Source organism: Sceloporus occidentalis, unplaced genomic scaffold, assembly GCF_023333645.1.
Source record: "Sceloporus occidentalis isolate IW3139 unplaced genomic scaffold, rSceOcc1.0.p SCAF_2, whole genome shotgun sequence".
Taxonomy (NCBI): Eukaryota; Metazoa; Chordata; class Lepidosauria; order Squamata; family Phrynosomatidae; genus Sceloporus; species Sceloporus occidentalis.
Window position 1 is genome coordinate 5080162 of NW_028316982.1, and position 19341 is coordinate 5099502.

Below are 19341 nucleotides of genomic sequence, written 5' to 3' on the forward strand. Positions count from 1 at the left end.
GGGTTCTTCAGGAATGAAAAAGTTCAAGACTCAATGTTCAGCAGGAAAGCACATGGCCACCATTTTTTGGGATAAGGAAGGTATTTTGATGATTGACCATTCTTAGAAGGACCAAACAGTTAATGCAGAATACTATTATAACTTCTTGTGCCGATTAAAGAGGGCACTGAAGGGAAAAAGGCAAAGGAAACTGTGAAAGCTGTTCTCTTTTTGCAGGACAACCTACCTGCTCACAGGGCCGGCAAGGGAATGGATGTTTTGAAGATTTGGGGTTTTGAGTGCATATAGACAATCCATCTTACTCACCAGTACTTGCTCTGACTATTTCCTATTTACAAACCTTTAAGATTGTTCAAAAGGAAGGAAATTTCCAAATGATTCAGATGTGACAGCAACAGAGAAGTATTTCAGACATCAGAATTTTATTTTGAAGGGTTAAAGAAATTTAAGAAACAATGTGCCAAGTGTGTCGAATTTTGGGGTGAATATGTGGAATAGCATGTAAGTTTCATGGTTCTTGGTCATTCAGTTTTTGGCTGGGCTGAGATCTTTTCAGCACCTCCTTGTGTACATATACACCTGAACCTTCACATCATGACATTTTCTCCTAAAATGGGACATGTCGTTTTGCCAGCTGTTCTTTGAGCAGAAATTACAACTGCAGACATACTGACGGGCACATGTTAGTTATTCCCAAGAGATCTTGGAAAATTACCTGGAGGGGACTACAACTCCCAATTCTGAGAATTGTAGCCACCAAAAAGCAAATTTTCCTATCTCTCCATGAAGATGCTTTGTGCTCTTTTTAAGAGCTTCTGCTGTCCAATCCAAATTTTTCTTTCAGAGCCAAAAGCTAATGAATACTTTGGGGGGAAAGTCTTGGGCATATCACACTCTCTCAGCCTCAGAGGATGGCAATGAACAAATCTTTCAAGAAAATCCCTTGATAGGGTGGCCTTATGGTCGCTATAAATTGGAAATGGCTAAAAGGCACACAACAACAACCTGTCCAATCCTGATTTTTCTTTGAGAACCAAATGCTAATGGACACATAAGAGAAAAAGTAACTCCTGCAGGTCTGACTTAGCTAGACTGTACCATTCCCAAATGAGGGGAGAGAAGAGAAAGGCATAACAACTCCCATATTATGTACATCTCTAAGCTCTGATTGCTAATAGTTTGCCCTGAGAGAGCTGGGGGTTACTTCTTTCTTTGCTAGCAAACAGGTGTGGTGGGTTTTGGCACCATTGCAAAATCCTGCCAAACCTGTTTGTTTATTGGTGAAAGTGGGACAAAAGAAAGGTGTGTGTGTGTGTGTGTGTGTGTGTGTGTAAGAGAGAGAAAGGGACAAAATTATGAATGACTAGGTTTACATTTTCTCATTCAAATGGCTCATGAGCGCAAGGTTCTCTGCTACACACAGTCCTGACATTTGGATCAAAGCAAACATGAAAACCCCAGGAAATCCCATGATAGGGTTGCCTTAGAGTTGCCGTATGTTGGAAACAACTTGAAGGTACACAACAACATTGGTTGGTGTAGCTTCCAATCTGAATGTGTTCTTGCATCACTTATTACATTGGAAGTGTCTGTTTGTCTCCAGCGGGCGTCTAGAAGCAACAACTGTCTCTGTCTGAATGCACAACAGTTGTGCATCCTTGAGAGACAATGGATGAATGTAACACAGGAAAATGGAATCTCAAACAACTTGCACATCTCTTAGAAACTATAGTTTATATCCATATTTGCTAAGAAGCAAAGTGGCTCGACCATGGCAACCCAATGGCTGATCTTGGGCAGGTCACACTGTCTCAGCCTCTGAGAACGGCAATAGCAAACCCTCTCTGAAGAAAATTGCCAAGAATCCTGTGTTGGTTTGTCTGTTGTGTAAGTTGGAAGCAACTTGAAGGCACACAACACCAAAAACAACAACAATATAACAACATTGATAATAATAATAATCTGTGTTTTTTACCGACTCTCCCCATTGATCGAGGTGGGGAGCAACAACAAATCAACAATGAACTTTGTCAATTCAAACACATTAATTAAAACATGCAATAATTTAAAAGGACAAAATCCCATTGAACTCAACGGAACCAAATCCTAGATAAACATGGGATGAAATTACCCACCCACCCACAGAAAACTAGCTTTTCACGGAAGGTGAAAACATGACATGCTAGATTTCCACAAAAAGAGATTTTGAAGTTCATGCCTTTGCGTGCCTTATTGACAAGAGACCTGGGAAAACTTGAAGCTCACCCAAAAGTGGGTTGTGACTGCTTTGGAAATGCAAGAGGTTGAGGATCCTTGCAGCTTGAGGGTGCCGGCAACTCCACAGTTGCACTCCAAAATTTGTGGGTAGCTTTTGTGATCATGGAAGTGAAGAAGAGCTGGCCTTTCTCAGCGTTGAAGGGGCTGTGAAAGATCTAACAGGCTTCAAAGAGAACCAGGATATTCTCAAATATAAGAAGGACTTTAAGTATATATCCCGTGAAAGAATTTTGACTACTCCACAACACAAGCGACAGAAATGCACTTTTAACTGTTGGATAATATTTCATTTTTATGGGATTCCCCTGTGTGGAAGACTTTTTACAAAAATTACTTTCCTCTCCAAAGGGCATCTGGTCTTGATCTGCAAATTGCGCAACAAGTTCTTGGCTTATGGATCTATCCTTGGCTAATAGCCCTTTCCATTGAAACATCTGGCTCCATTTTTTTTAAAGCGGTATTTGTTTGGCTTTCAAGCCCAGCTGTTCTTTCTTGGCCTGCTGGAGTGGACGGTCCTTCTTACCTAACCCTTGCGCCTAAAGACAACTCTTGTTCTCTGAGATCAAGGGCATGTTGTCACCGTGAAGATAATGGAAGCTCTCTAATGAGGATATCTTTGGAGAAAAGCCAGAGGTCCAAAGCACCATCATCCACATGCTGACGCAGAAGTCAGTCCCATTGTGAACGTTCCTGGCAGCTGGCGGGCTTTGACTCATGATGTAACTGAGGCAACCAGGATCTTGATAGGTTCGCCTTAGAGTTGCCATACATCAGAAACAACTTGAAGGCACACAACAACAACAAGCCCTGTGGAACACAATGGGACTGTCTACAAATTAAAAAATAGGTATGACCTTTGGTTTAAAAGTCACAAAGCACAAAGCCTCATTCAACAAATGGCATTGCCCCATAGCATTTGCACATTATGCATACACTTGACATACAGAAATAATAATAATATAAACAAATACAGAGCAGCTTTTATAAATGGAATTAAGGTGCTATACAATAGGTGCAAGAAATGCAGCAAGATTACCAGTTTTTAAAATGAAAGTTTATCAGAAGCTCCATTTAAGGTAAGCAAGGACAGAATTAACATGGTGACTTACTCTGAAGTAGCCAAAAGACAGCTGTTAACAGACCCAATCTCTTTTTGGACGATCTTGATAATCTTCAAAAATTATTTATAACTTTCACCTGGTTGTGCTGGCACTTCCAGTCCTCTCTCCAAGACCAAGAGGGCTAAAAGATGCCCTTTATTTACACAAACAATTTGAAACAAACTAGTGGAAATGGATTCAAAGAACTCTGCGCCTGGATACTCAGGACCTCAGCCATTATATGGATATCCTCAGTATGTCCCAGAACCAGGCCAATATTCTCCTGGACCAGGTTTTGCAGGACAGAAATCATATACAGCCATAGGCTACTAAGCAGCATATGGGGTTCCCCCAGTTCAGTCAGCCAAATGGAAACCCCTGGTGCTATCATCCAGATATCAGCCAGCCAGCACCACCTCCACCTGCCAACCTGGATTGGAGTATTTAATCCAGACTGATCAGATATTGATTTATCATCAGATTGAACTTCTGGAAATCATGACTGGCTTTGAAACCTGTGACAAGTACAGTATGAAATAAAAAATGTGCTGGGGTAAAGGGTTTACTTTGCAGCTGAGGAGAGTAACTGCTTCACACGTAATTGCTGTGGACCATCATGACCATTCACAACGAAAATCATGGACATTATGGGCCAGGAGGTCATAGAGACCATGAGACCTCTCAGATGCTCTAGTTGCTGCTTTCCTTGCTGCTTGCAAGTATGTGAAGTTTATGCCCTTCCAGGCACACCTATAGGATTTATTAAACAGATCTGGCATCCCTGTGTGCCTAAATTCAGGATCCAGAATGAAGCTCGAGAGGATGTACTTAAAATTGTTGGGTCTTGTGTAGTATGCTGAGGTTGGGCAGATATTAGTTTTGAGGTGATGTCAAAAGATGAGAAAAACACATTAATCTCTAAGCAGTGGACTGGTTTGGTGCAGGAGGTATTTACAGGTGGCGATAACTCTGGCATCCAGTTCCCACTAGACCTCGATGTTAAAATGAAAGCTGTCATGCTTGGGACATGCTTCCTCATAGATTTCATGTTTTTTTAAGATTACCAAGACCATCAAAATAAAGCTAGGGTCTGGTAACAGGTGTCTTCTGCACTACTCCAGAGGAAATCCCTGTGCTAATTCTGTCCTTGCGTACCTTAAATGGAGCTTCTGATAAAATGTCATTTTAAAAATTGGTAATCTCGCTACATCTCTTGCACCTATAGCACCATAACCCCATTTATGAAAGCTGCTCCATATTTGTTTATATTATTATTATTATTATTATTATTATTATTAGTAGTAGTAGTAGTATTAGTCAAGTGTATACATATAGAGTGGGTCCTTCTGCTTTCATGTGCAAGTGCCATGGGGCAATGCCATTTGTTGATTGAGACTTTGTGTTTTGTGACTTTTAAACCAAAAGTCATACCTTTTTTAAATATGTAGACAGTCCCATTGTGTTCCACAGGGTTGGTTGTTGTTCTGTGCCTTCAAGTCATTTCTGATGTATGGCAACTCTAAGGCAAATCTATCATGGGATTTTTCTCAGCAAGATTTGCTCAGAGGGGGTTTGCCACCATTGCCTTTCTCTGAGGCTGAGAGAATGTGACTTGCCCAAGGTCACTCAGTGGGTTTCCATGGCTGAGTGGGGATTCAAACCCTGGTTTCCAGAGTTATATTTGAATCCTCAAGTCACTACACTTATCGTAATAGAGTTGTTGTAAGTTGGAAATGACTTGTAGGCACACAACACACATATACAAGGCAACCCTTTCATAGAGTTTTCTTGGCAACATTCTTCAGAGGGGGTTTGCCATTGTCATCCTCTGAGGCTGAGAGAGTGTGACTTGCCCAAGGTCACCCAATGGGTATTTATGCTCAAGCGGGTCCCCAGAGTCACAGACGAACACTCAAACCACTGCTCCACACTGGCTACAATCTACAAGGTTACAAACACAAAGGATCAGGTCCTATTCCAAACTCAGGAGGATTTCACAATCAATGCCACCCACATCAGGGGTCCTTTCACTGATGTGAGTAATACCATCCTCTGTTGGCAATGCCCTTTTGTGTTCTGCGTAGGGCAGAAAGGGCAGTCTCTCCACAAAAGAACAAATGGGCACTAAGCCGACATCAGATACAGCAATATTCTTTTAAAAATCAGTGGGAGAGGAGACTTCATCCCAGGACACTCTGTCACTGATCTCAAAGCACCTATTGTGTGTGGCTAAATGTTAATACGTCTGTAAGGTGCCACAGGATGCTCTGGTTTCAGCACAACAGCACAAAACAAACACCTACTTGAAAGCAGAAACTCATCCTTGAGTACTTCCGAGGTAAATCACAGTGATAAACTGTTGAGCAGAAGTTCTGTGCAGGGTAACAGATGGTTATCATGTGTTAACTGCCTTCACTTACGGCCAGGATGTTTGGGCTATCACTACCAGTGTTGCTGATGCCCGGTGTTAATCTGATGATGATGATGTGCCAAGTGTCAATAATACAATCATCACTTTCCGCATCCAGTTTCACTGATCCCACCACTTAACCTTGCCCGTCGTACAGATGTACGTGAAGATTCATGTGAATATACACATGGAAATCTAAGCTTATCATTGAATCTTTGGATTGTGCATGGAGAAGGTACAAGCATGGGGTAGTGATTTGAAAGTTTGACTACTGGAGACCAGGGTTCGAATCCTGGCTGGGCCATTTAAACCTAATGTGACCTTGGGCAAGTCTCAGACTTAGAGAATGGCAATGGCAAACCCTCTCTAATAAAATCTTGCAAAGAAAACTTCAGGATAGGCTTACCTTAGGGCAGTGCTTCTCAATTATTTTCTGTCATGCCCCCCACTAGGAAGAAGAAAACATTTCGCGCCCCCCGCGCGAATGTAAATAGTATAATTTGTCTATAAAATGCCCCCCTTTACGGAGCCTCGCGCCCCCCCTGGGGGGCCCGCCCCACTATTTGAGAAGCACTGCCTTAGGGTCACCCTAAGTTGGAAATGACTTGAAGGCACACAACAATAACAACAAAAGGTACCTCCATGCTGCCATTGAGTCCAACCTCTTACCAGCTCAAGAATCCAAAGTAAAAGCATCCTTAAGAAATCAAGGATGCAAAGGCATCTTGTAGCAACCAACAATACACACGCAAATCACTCCTGCCTTTCCAGATCACACAATATATATAGCCAAGTCCTTTCCAGGCAAACATTCTCTGAAGATGGCAGCCACAGATGCTGGTGAAATGTCAGGAAGAAACTCTGCTAGAACATGCCCACACAGCCCAAAAAACCCACAAAAAACCTTTGAAACTAACTGTGCAGAAGATGTTGTAGCATACATTGTTGTTGTTCTTGTAGACCTGGTCTATTTCATCAGATCCAAGTCTACAAAAGCTAATGCTAGAACTTCTTTTGCAGTTTTTTGCGGGTTTTTCGGGCTATGTGGCCATGTTCTAGAAGAGTTTCTTCCTGACGTTTTGCCAGCATCCTCTGAAGATGCTAGCCACAGATGCTGGCGAAACATCAGGAAGAAACTCTTCTAGAACATGGCCACATAGCCCAAAAAACCCACAAAAAACTATGGATTCCAGCCATGAAAGCCTTCGACTTCACATTCTTTTGCATAGTTAGTCTCAAAGGCGCTACAAGATCCCTTTGCGTACTGATATTCCAGACTAGCATGGCTATGTCTCTGAATTCTATTTACCCAAGAAATAAAGTCTGGCTGTCCAACCTTTATTTAGGAGCTTCTAATGCAGGAGAGTGGACAACCTTCCAAGGAAGTCCACGCGTCTTAAGGAAGTTGATTATAATCCAAGAAATTGTTGTTATGTGCCTTAGGATAGACTCCGATTTATGGAGAATCTTTCCTAGGGGTTTCTTCTGAGAAGGTTTGCCATGGGCCATCCTCTTAGGCTAAGAGAGTATGACTTGTCCAAGGGTCACCCAGTGGGTCTCCATGGCTGAACAGGATTTAAACCTTGTTCTCCTGGGCTCCCTATCCAACACTCAAAACCCTATATCAAACTGGCTCAGAGTAGTTATCTGATGAAACAATTATTTTTGCTTAAGTTGGTACGGTTTGCAAAAGCATCTGGCACAATGTGTTTTCTTTTAAAGTGCAACAACAAAAGCCCTTTAAATTTCCAGATGTTTTTTATGGTTGTTGTTTTTTTTTAAAAAAAACTTCTTCATAAATCTTTGCATTCTTCTAGGAGGCCATGGACAACTTCTCATCCTTCACCTAATATATCTAACTGTTGATTTGGCATATTGGACACACAATAGAAGCACCAACAAAATCTCGCAAAATGCCATTTTTTCTGTATCCAGAGAGAAGAAAAACGACGTCTACATTCAGCAAATGGACACACAAAACCAAAACATATTCCAGGTGGGTTTAGTGGTCCAGGCTGGAATTAATGGTGGATCCCACTCTGGGGGAGATGTGAATATTGGAGGAAAGAACATCAGCAATCTAAAATACGCAGATGATGCCATACTACTAGCTGAAAATATGAGAGTTATGGAAAGACTATTGAAGAAAGTCAAGGCAGAAAGTGCAAAGGCAAGTTGCCAGCTGAATATCAAGTAAACAAAACTTATGACCACAGAGGATCTACATAATTTTAAAGTAGATAATGAAGAGATCAAAATCATTGAAGAGTTTCCATACTTTGGCTCAATTATCAATCAGAGTGGCAACTGCAGTCAAGAAATCAGAAGAAGAACTGGACTTGGAAGGGCAGCTATGAAGGAACTAAACAAGATCCATATCATTAAATAGTAAAGTTAGGATTGTCCATGCCATCCTCTTTCTATGTATGGATGTAGGAGCTGGACAGTGAAGAAAGCAGATAGGAAGAAAATCAACTCATTTGAGATGTGGAGCTTGAGAAGAGTTCTGTGAATACGGTGGACTGTTTAAAAGTCCAATCAGTGGGTCCTATGGCAAAATCAGGCCCAAAATCTGCCTAGAAGCCAAGACCGGCTAAACTGAAGTTGTCATATTTTGGCCATATCATGTGAAGAAAGGACAATGATGCTTGCTAAAGCAGAAGACAATAGGAGAAGAAAAAGATCATATACCAGATGAATAAGACTCAGTCAAAGAAACCACAGCCATGAATCCACAAGAGCAGATCAGGGCCGCTGAGGATAGTGTGACTTGGAGGTCTTTCTTTCATAGTGTCACCATGGTCAAAGTCGTCTTGAAGGCAGTTAACAACAACAATCCACTCTGGAAAGGATGACCTTGATTGTTTGAGAGCAGCTGCTCACATCTTGCATGTGGCTGTTTGCCTTTGCAGACTTCACATGGTCTCTTACATTTGCCTCAATTAATGTCCACCCACAAAACAGCTGATCTTCATGAGGAGCCCTCGATAAGCTTCAGATCCAGCTACTTCGGAAGTCCTGCTCTTCAGCTTTCCCTGAGCAACCTACACCTTGCTTCCAGGGTTGCCTAACTGCCATACAGGTTGAGTCCCCTTTACCTGGAACGCTTGGAAGCAAAAATGCATTGGATTTGGGATTTTTTTCTTCCAGATTTTGGAATATTTGAACTGACATAATGAGATGGTGATGGAACCCAAGTCTAAACATGAAATACATTTATGTTTTGTATATACAAAGCCTGAAGGTAATTTTATACATAATAGATAGCATAGTGGTTTGAGTGATGGACTAGGCATCTGGGTTTGATGCCCTGCTCAGCTATGAAACCCACGGGGTGACCTTGGGCAAGTCACATGCTCTCAGCTTCAGAGGAAGGCAATGGCAAACATCCTCTGAACAAATCTTGCCAAGAAAACCCCATGATAGGTTCACCTTAGGGTCCCCATAAATCGGAAATGACTTGAAGATATACAACAACAACAACAACAACAACAACAACAACTTTATACACAATATTTTAAAGAATTTTGTGCATGAAACAAAATTCATGTTAACTCTGAACCATGAAAATTTGTTTATTTTATTTTAATCCCGCCTTTCTCCCGTGTCGCCAATTTTGGATTGTGGAGTATTTAGGAATTTGGAATTATGGATAAGGGAGTCTCAGCCTAGATTGCCATTTCAATAGCTAGAACAGCCAATTATTGGGAAAAGTTCCTTTTTTGGCCGACAAGCTCCCCAGTATCTCCCCAGCCAGCACAGCAAATAGCTTTGCCATTAGTTGTTCAGGACCACATTGGCTTCACCAACTGCTGTGTTGGAGATATAGGCCAGAAAGAGTAACTTCCAGAGCCTCTGGGAATAACTGAATGGGTGGCCAGGCTGCATGTCTTTATTTAGGGACAAGTTCCTTTGTGGCAGTAAGAAAAGTACATATATAGAGACATCCCTCTGAATTGCATCTGGAACAGCCTCCATGTGGATCTGTTTTGAACTCCAAGGAATTTATAACCCTGCCATCAATTTGGGAAGATGGAATGATTGGGCAGATAGGAATGCTGGTGCTGAGCCCAAAGCCGCCTGCCTTGATGGGTGCTCTGCAGATGCGCTGGACTGGGATGCTGTAGTTGAACACATCTGGAAGACAGCTGGTTGGAGAAGGCCACAGACAGCTGAGGCATTCATCCAAAACTAGTTAAATAAGCACCTTTTCAACCTCTTTTAATAAATGGAAGTAGGACAGAGAAAGAAAGAGAGAGAGAGAGCCAGTGTGGCACGGTGGTTTGAGTGTTGGACTATGACTCTGGAGACCAGGGTTCGAATCCCAGCTCAGCCATGAAACCCACCGGGTGACCTTGGGCAAGTCACACTCCCTCAGCCTCGGAGGGTGGCAATGGCAAGCCCCCTCTGAAGAAACATGCAAAGAAAATCCCATTATAAATTCACCTCAGGGTTGCCATATGCGGAAATGACTTTAAGGCATGCAACAACAACACACACACACACACATTGGGGTTTGGTTCTAGGACCCCATATGGATAACAAAATCCGTGGATGCTCAAGTTCCATTACATACAATGGCCTAGTAAAATGGTGTCCCTTATATAAAATGGCAAAATCAAGGTTTGCTTTTTGGAACTCACACATTTTAAAAATATTTTCAAACCGTGGATACTTGATTCCATGAATGAAAAATCCATAGATACAGAGGTATGACCGTATATAGATATTATTGTGTGCTGCCTTTTTGATTTTTAATTTATCATTTCTCATCATATTTGCTTCTATAGAGCAAATTTATGTTTTACAATATATGACTTTATATATTTTATATATGGACCATCCAGAGAGCACTCGGAGATGCATCTCCCCATTTTTCTAGCATATTCTCTTGAGTCCTTTTCAGTATTTGCCTCTTTAGAATAAAAAGGCTGTCACCTGCAATAAAAAGCTCTCCTAGCATCCCAAGGAAAGGAGTTTCAGAGTCTTGGAGCAGCCACCAAGAAGGCCTTCTCTTGTGTTCCTGGTGAACTTGCCCATGAAGATGGTGGGAACAAGAGAAGGGCTGGTGATCAAAAATCTCAGGTAGGGTCATGTGGGAAGACCAGGCCCTTCAGGTAGCCTGTGGTACCATTATGAAACTGAATCACAGAATCTGAAGGAACCATGAAGATCATCTAATCCAACCCTCTGCCATGCAGGAATCCAGTACTACAGCATCCCTGAGAGATGGCCATTTAGCTTCTATTTTAAAACTGCAATGAAAGACAAGTTACCCATGAACAGAACACCACAAGCAGAACGTATGACCAATGCATCACAAGAAGTTCAGCAAAGTGTAATATAAACACTAACTGTCAACATTATTACTATTGCATGCCACAGCTGCAAGGAAAGATGGCCACATTCTCTTCTTGTGGTGTGGTGTGGTGTGGTGTGCCTTCAAGTCGTTTCCGACTTATGGCAACCCTAAGGCAAACTCATCATGGGGTTTTCTTGGCAAGTTTTGCACAGAGGAGGTTTGCCACTGCCTTCCTCTGAGGCTGAGAGCATGTGGCTTGCCCAAGGTTGAGCTGGGAATCAAACCCTGGTCTCCAGAGTTGTACTCCAACACTCAAACACATCATCACTATTAGATGCCACAGCTGTAAGGAAAGATGGCCACATTGCTCAGCTTCAGCATTAAAAAAAGTATCAAGGAATGTAAAGGCATTTTTGAGATTATCAGGTTGATTTTATCAGGCAAGAACAAGCCAGGAATCAAAGAATCATAGTCTTAAAGGTACTTGTTGTTGCTGTTTCCAATTTAGGGAAACCCAAAGGCAACCCTAACATGGCAACCCTAACATGAGGTTTTCTTGGCAAGATTTGTTAAGAGGAGGTTTACCATTGCCTTCCCCTGAAACAGTATGGCTGCATCTACACTGCAGAATTAATGAAGTTTGACACCACATTAACCGCCATGGCTCAATGCTATGGAATTTGGGGGTTGGCAGTTTTGTGAGATATTTAGCCTTCTTTACCAGGAAGCTCTGGTGCTGCAACAAACTTCAAACCCCAGGATTCCACAGCATGGAGCCATGGCAGTTAAAGTAGTGTCAACCTGGATTATTTCTGCAGGGCAGATGCAGCCAACAACAGCAACAGATTTCAAGACCACAAGTGATTTGTAGTTTGTTGGGGCACCAGAGCTCTCCGATAGAGAAGGCTAAATATCTTGCAAAACGGCAAATCCCAAGACTCCAAAGGATAGAGCCATGTCAGTATCAAACTGCATGAATTCTGCTGTGTGGCAGCAGCTTGTGACTTAACTTGCCCAAGGTCACCCAATAGGTTTCCACATCCGAGCAAAAATACGAACCCTAGTCTCCAGAGTTGTAGTCTGACACTCAAACCACTACCCCACACTGGCTCAAAGGTGCTGCTTGGTTCCTTTGTGCCTTTTTAAGCTGTAAGGAACGGAAGTGAGAGGCCTCTGAACACAGAATGAAAAAGAATATAGTCTCGTGGTTTGCAACAGCCTCAGGGTTTGCAAACCACTTCTGCCTTCCTTCAGTCCCCATGGGGATACCAAGCCAAGTCCACCCCCATGCCAGCCTTGCCAGCCCCATAGGCAGAAAGAGTCCAAAAACTTTGCGTGTGGGGAGGGGTGGACCCAGGGACTTGGTATTCTTGGGCGAGAGCCACTTTAAGCTGCAAAGCGGCAATACAGATTCTTTGCAGCGGATGGTGGGCTAAAAATAAAAGAGAGCTTGAACCAGTGGACAAGAGAGTAGACTATGGCCCTTTGAGGAAGGGAAGGGACAGAAAAGAGTTTCACTCCGCTTTTGTCAGAAAGTGTTTATCCTGGGACACTGTCTGGCCATCCAAAATGTGAAGTAATTTCTCCAGAGAATCCTGGGCAACTGTTTGCATGAGAGCCACTGTGCTGCAGTGCTTTGAGTTTTGGAAAAGTGTGTGGTGCATCTGTTGTTGGGTGCCTTCAAGTTGTTTCTGACTTATGGTGACCCTATCATGGGGTTTACTTGGCAAGTTTCTTCAGAGGGGGTTAGCCGTTGCCATGCTCTGAGCCTGAGAGAGTGTAACTTGCCCAAGGTCACTTAGTGGGTTGACATGTTTCCTGGTATAGATGTCAGACTAACTGGACGATAATTGTTGGGATCCTCTTTCCCCCCCTTTTTGAATATGGGGACAGTCTGCTGGGACTTCTGTTCTCCAGGAGTTCTCAAAGAATGATAACAACAACAACAATCTAGTTTATTATGTCATGCACCAGGTTAAAAGAGGTGGGGAAATCCTGCAGCAACTTTCTAAGCTGAGGTTTAGCATTTTTAATGCATTGTTTTTATGCATTTTTGTGTCTGGTGAGCCCTATCGAAGGAACCGGAGCAAAAGTGAGGATGAGGTTTGATAAAGGTGCAGGGATGCCTAGTAATGGGTTGATAGTAACATCATTACAGGTTGAGTCTCCCTTATCCAGAATTCTGAAATCCGAAATATTCCAAAATCCAATGTTTTTCTCAAGAATCCATGGGATGAGAATCTTATGGCTGAGCGGAGTGATATCAAAGTGTATACAAACTTTGTTTCGTGCTCAAAATTATTAAAAACATTGTATAAAACTGCCTCCAGGCTATGTGTACAAGACGTGTATGAAACATAAATGAACTTTTGAGTTTAGATTTGGGTTCCATCTCCAAGATTATGGATGCAAACACAGGTATTCCAAAATCCAAAACAAACCAAAATCCAAAACACATCCAAATCCCAAGCATTTCGGATAAGGGAGACTGCACCGTACTAGTTTGAGTTTCTTTCTTTACTTTCCTTTTTTAGTGCAGTGCCAATGGCCAATGACATTATTTTCAAATGTTTTAACATTTCAAGCAAGTAGTTTCTTGTGGTGTGTTGTTAAGTTGATTCATATCCCTATCCTATGGTTTTCATGGCAAGATTTATTCAGGGATGGTTTGCTATTGTCTTCGTCTGAGGCTGAGAGAGTGTGCCTTGCCCAAAGTCACCCAGTGCATGATAGCTAAAGGGTATTCCATCATCTAATGCTAGTTTTAAAAGAAATCTCACCGGCTGCCAATATGCTTTCGGTCTGTATTCAAAGTGCAGATGATGAAATTTGAAGTTTGTGATGGCTAAATGGTCATCCAAGAGCTAGTGTGGTGTAGTGGTTTGAGCCTTGGACTATGACTCTGGAAAACAGGATTTGAGTCCCCATTTTGCTGTGGAATCCCACTGGGTGACCTTGGGCAAGTCATACTCTCTCAGCCTCAGAGAGACTCTCAGAGGCAAACCCCCTCTGAACCAATCTTGCCAAGAAAACCCAACAACAAGGTTGTCTTAAATCGGAAACAACTTGAAGTCACATAACAACAACCAGTCTATACTTTCCTACCAGTATTAATGACTAAAGAGCATGTAACTGTGAAGTGGTTTGAGTGTTGGACTATGACTCTGGAGACCAGGGTTTGAATTCTGCCATGAAAGCCCACCTGAAGAAGTCACACTCTCTCAGCCTCAGATGCAGGCCATGGCAAACCACCTCTGAGCAAACCTTGCCAAGAAAACCCAGGATACGTTTGCTTTAGGGTTGCCATAAGTCGGAAAAGATATGAAGGTACACAAGAACAACAAATGTTATTCCGCTCAACTGTCAAGCCAATGTCAACATTGTTTTGACAGCATATATTAGAGAACCTAGAAATAATCAGATTTAAAAAAATAAAATCCAGTGTCTTTTGATTTATTACTTCAGTGGTAACAGTGATGGTTACCATCCTTTGAAGCGCAGCCACTATACACATCCAATATATACATCCACTATATACAGCCTGAGGATTGGGCTTGGTAAAAAGTCACTCCTCTGTGTCCCATTGTTGGAGGATATGGACGAGGGCCTTCTCTACTGTGACACCCCAAATGCAGAATATCCCTCCTCCAAAAGACAGACAGAAGCCAATGCTGACTTTTTTTAGGGGCTGAGTAAAAACATTTAAAAAGTCATTTATTTATTTCACATCCCACCTTTCTCCCAAAACAGGATCCAAGGCAGCACGGCTGTTCACTAAAACCTTTTGATCCCCCCTATCAATTATTACTCATGAGGTTTTGAACTGTTTTTAGCTTGTCAACCTGTGAGATAAGGTTTCAGTCTGAAAATTAAAACAGGCAAAAACAGGTTCACTTTAATCTGTTTGTACACTCAGCCCTCTCTATCCACAGATTCCTCATCCACAGATGTAGCCATCCATGGCATGAAAACATTCAAAACAATATATCAGTTCCAAAAAGCGAACCTTGATTTGGACATTTTATATATGAGACACCATTTTACTACACTACTGTATTTAATGGGATTTGAGCATCCACGGATTTTGAAATCCATGGGGAGTCCTAGAACCAAACCCCAGAGGGCCCCACTGTACTGTTTTTGCTTTTACTCCAACATATAGAACAGAATATTTTTAAGAGACAGCATGATACAGCGGTTTGAGTGTTGGACTATGATTCTGGAGCGATTCCCCATTTGGCCATCAAACCCGATGGGTGACCTTGGGCATGTCACACTCTCTCAGCCTCAAGGGAAAGCAAGGGCAAACTTCCTCTGAACAAATCTTGCTAAGAAAACCACATGCAAGCCTTGTATAGGGTCGCTATGTTGGAAACTATTTGAAAGCACACAATATACACATGCATACATATTTTTAATAAATATATAATAATAGTTTCAGTCCACTTCTTTGGAAGCATTGATGAAGTACAGTATTCAAGCCACAATGACCTGAAAGGCACAGAGGCTGCATCTGCACTGAATTAATGCAGTTTTAATCAATTAATGCATTGCTTTAACTGTCATGGCTCAATGCTATGAAATCCTGGAATTTGTAGTTTGTTGTGGCACCAGAGTTCTCTGACAGAGAAGGCTAAATATCTCATGAAACCACAAATCCCAGAATCCCATAGCATTGAGCCATGGCAGTTAAAGTGGTGTCAAACTGCATTAATTCTGCAGTGCAGACTAGGCCCAGGTCTCTGAAAAGTGACCTCTATGACAGATGGAGGTGACAGCAGCTAAGAGACTTAACAAGGCAATCCGCTCTTAATCTGTGCCTACTCAGGAGTAAACCCAGAGTTCACCATGACTTAACCTACCAGACTCTGGAAGGAAGGATAAACTAATCTGGGAGCACACCTGTAATTTACCTGGGAATCAATCCTGCTGAATGTATTGCGGGATCATTGCATGAGCTACAATATAGCAAAGCCCACCTCTGCCACAATCTCAACAGGTGGCCTTAGAAAATCTAGTTTTCCAGACCCTGCTTCTCCCCCCTCTCCCTGCACCTAATTCCAAATCCTACCTAAGGACTGTAACAAGGATGACAGAAACATATGTCATGTTGTGCATTTTGGTTGGCCGATAAAGGTATCACTGTCTGGTAGGTTTTTGTTTGAAGAAACATATGTTCATTTCTCTGAATATCCAACACGGTGGCATCTGCAAAGCCGTTGACTACACCCCTCATCATCCCCAACCAATGGGCATGTGGTTGGGTGATGGGCAGTGCAGTCCAGTGCATCCCCATCTGGGGAAAACATTATTAAATAAAAGGAAAGCTTTACTTCAAAGAGTTCCTCCTTCAATTTGTTCACATAATCTGTTATTTCCGAAGGCTCCTGCCCACCCAATTCTTTTCCACATCTTATTTTTTATTTCTTGAAATGGTTCTGGTTATGATATTTCTTTCTCAGAGTACAAAAAAAGGAAAGGAAGGAAAAGGGGAACTGACGAGAGTTTGAAAACCAGAGTGACTCAAGATGGAACTTTTTACAAACAGCATTAGGAGAATTTAAAAGATAGAGTTTGGAAAGGAAATACACCACAAATCACTGTTTTTGCACTGTTTTATATGAAATTTCTCATCTCTGTCACTATAATTATTAGCACAAGCATTATTATGATTATTCCCATTGCACAGATGGGAAACTGACAGAAAGCAACTTGCTAGAAGCTATCCAAGGAGTTCATGGACAAGAAAGGATTTAGACTATCAGCTCTTTCATACTGCAGAAATAAAGCAGTTTGACATCACTTTAACCGTCATGGCCCCTTCCTGTAGAAACCTGGGGTCTGCAGTTTAGTGGGTTATTCAGCCTGGTCTGTCAGGGAGCTCTGGTGCCTCACCAAACTACAAATCCCAAAATTCAACTAGATGGAAACATGGCATTTAAATGATGTCAAACTCTTTTATTTCTACAATGTGGATATACCCTGATGTCTTTTAGATCAACTTCTTCTAATACATGTTCTACCCAAATGCATTGCTGGAATATGTAGGCAAGATGATCAAGAGGCAAATGCCAGTGCTAACTGCATATGAGGATGTAAAGACCCAGGTTGTTCCAGCCTCCCTCCTTTGCTTGCATCTTATGGAGTCTCTGATCAGCTTCTAGTGATGCTTTCCCTTGTGGCACTCCCAAAACTAAATCTCTAACCAAGGAGAAGACAGGACCTTCCTCACACAGTGTTGTAAGGGGCCCCAAGGGCTATCTAGTTCAACCTGCTATCAAGGGAGGAATCCACTGCTATAATACTCCTATAAGGTGACCATCCCTCCTCTGATTAAAATCCTCCACTGATGATAAGTCAATCCACCTTTAAAGGGGTTTCGTCCACAGTTGGACAGCTCTTCTCATCCACTTCGTAGAGTAAATCATCCAAAGTACATCACAGGTAGACCTAGGGTTATGCCAGCGTGGCACAGTGGTTTGTGTGTTACACTATGACTCTGGAGACCAGGGTTTGATTCCCCACATGGTCATGAAACCCACTGGCAAGTCACACTCTCTCAGCCTCAGTGGAAGGCAATGGCAAACCTCCTCCAAACAAATCATGCCAAACAAACCCCATGACAGGTTTGCCATAAGTTGGAAATGACTTGGAGACACACAACAATGAACAACACCAGTTTCCAGATTGAAAACTGGAGACAGTTCCTGTACCTTGAATTATTGTGTGTAAGAAGAAATTTCAGCAAGTGTTGCTTGTCACACACAACATCTGCTGAAATTTCATCTCCTTCACAATAATAAACAATACAGGAACCATCTTCAGATCTAGCTTTGGCGATGCTTGGCAGAATGATGCTGGTGAAGGGATGGTGCAGGATGGCACTAAGCAAAGAAAATAGGTGGAGATGGCTTGAGCAAGCCAGCAAGGCGGCGTGCCTCACTAAAAGGCATCTGGGAGAGGAACGAGAGAGAAGGGCACCAAAAGGAAAGAGAAAATGGGCCCATGTACCAGTGCCATCTTACCTTGTAAATGCGAAATCGGGTCAGAAATGGGAAAGAACGGCGCAAAGCCTGAAAACGGCGCATCTTGGATATGCAGAAAAGAAGCCGGGTCTCTGCTGTCAGATGTCCGCCTGTTCTGATCCTTTTTGGAAGTAGGAGAGGCGAAGGAGCATTTGCATGAATATTGAAGCAGAGTCACTGGGCCACCACTGGCCAAAGAGGCTAGCAGAGCTCCAACATGGGACAACTTCACCCTGACGGTTCCCTCAGCAGGGAAAGAGATTGCTCATCCAGGCTCCAAAATGCTTCTTGCACAACAGCACAGGCGTCCAAAGAAAAGGGCAGGGAATCTTGGAGGATCCACATGAACTCCATCCTAGTTGACATTTCTTGATGCCCTCCCAGGGCTCCAGCTGCCGAACCAGACCCTGATTTGACCCATGTCAAGCTCCATGCTCCCCTTTGCCTGTTTCTCCAAAGGCACTGCTTTCACCAAGGGTTGCTGTCAGGAACCATGAAGATCCTCTCGTCACAGCCTGCTCCACATCTCAGGGAAGCAAACAGGAAAATTCATGCTTTTGCCAAGGAAAAGAAAGTCTCTGGCCTTTTTGCCCATCTGAAAAGTCATAACAAACCCTTCAGAGGAGGCTGGATTCAGGATCCGCTCTTGGCAGCCAAGACAGCAGAGACAGTCTTGTTGTGCTGCCTTCCACAACAGGACACTGTCGAGACTGGTGTGTATGCAAGCAGGCGTGTTTTCTTTAGCCTCTCCACCCCTTTCCTCTCCTCCAGCCGGTCCCAGGGGAATCTCTCCCTGGATTGCCCGCTAGCCTGGAACAGAGACTCTATGGTATTCACTGTGAACACTGTTTTGACCGCCTGCCAAGAGGTCAGATTTAACTATGGGCTGGAGAGGCAATTTCCTGTGGGCCTCTGACTGGGATTTCAAATAGATTCTCAGGCTCCCTCTGCTTGGAGATGGCTGGGCAGAGCGAGAATGCCTTCTGTGGAAGCCTGCTTTCCTTCCCTTGTTTCAGTTGCCAGAGCATCACATGTGCCACCAGCAGAGACCCTCTTGTTCCTATGAGCACAAAAAGGGAGCATCATTCGAGAAAAAGCCCAGCTGAGTTCATTTTCCTCTTGTATTCTTCCCCAGGCAGTTAACACAATGGAAGCAGAACAATCTGGGTCTCTTCCTAATCATAGAAACATTGGCCTGATACAGACTGTCAAAATAAAGCTGCTTCG

The 19341-nt window shown here is 42.8% G+C and overlaps 1 protein-coding gene and 1 pseudogene across 8 annotated transcripts in view; one reads left to right on the forward strand and one right to left on the reverse strand.

Annotated features, from left to right (window-relative positions):
* TNK2 (tyrosine kinase non receptor 2) overlaps window positions 1-19341 on the reverse strand; it is a 211953-nt gene that overhangs the window by 93300 nt on the left and 99312 nt on the right. Inside the window, exon 1 of one of the 8 annotated variants that reach the window (XM_089508646.1) lies at window positions 18115-18679. The exons of the other annotated variants lie outside the window; for them this stretch is intronic. Coding sequence (XP_089364772.1) covers window positions 18115-18177 — 63 coding nt within the window. The 5' untranslated portion in view covers window positions 18178-18679. Of the gene's footprint in view, window positions 1-18114; window positions 18680-19341 lie in introns of those variants that run through there. 8 annotated transcript variants of the gene reach the window in all.
* Window positions 3718-4435, forward strand: LOC149317905 (phospholipid scramblase 2 pseudogene; annotated as a pseudogene).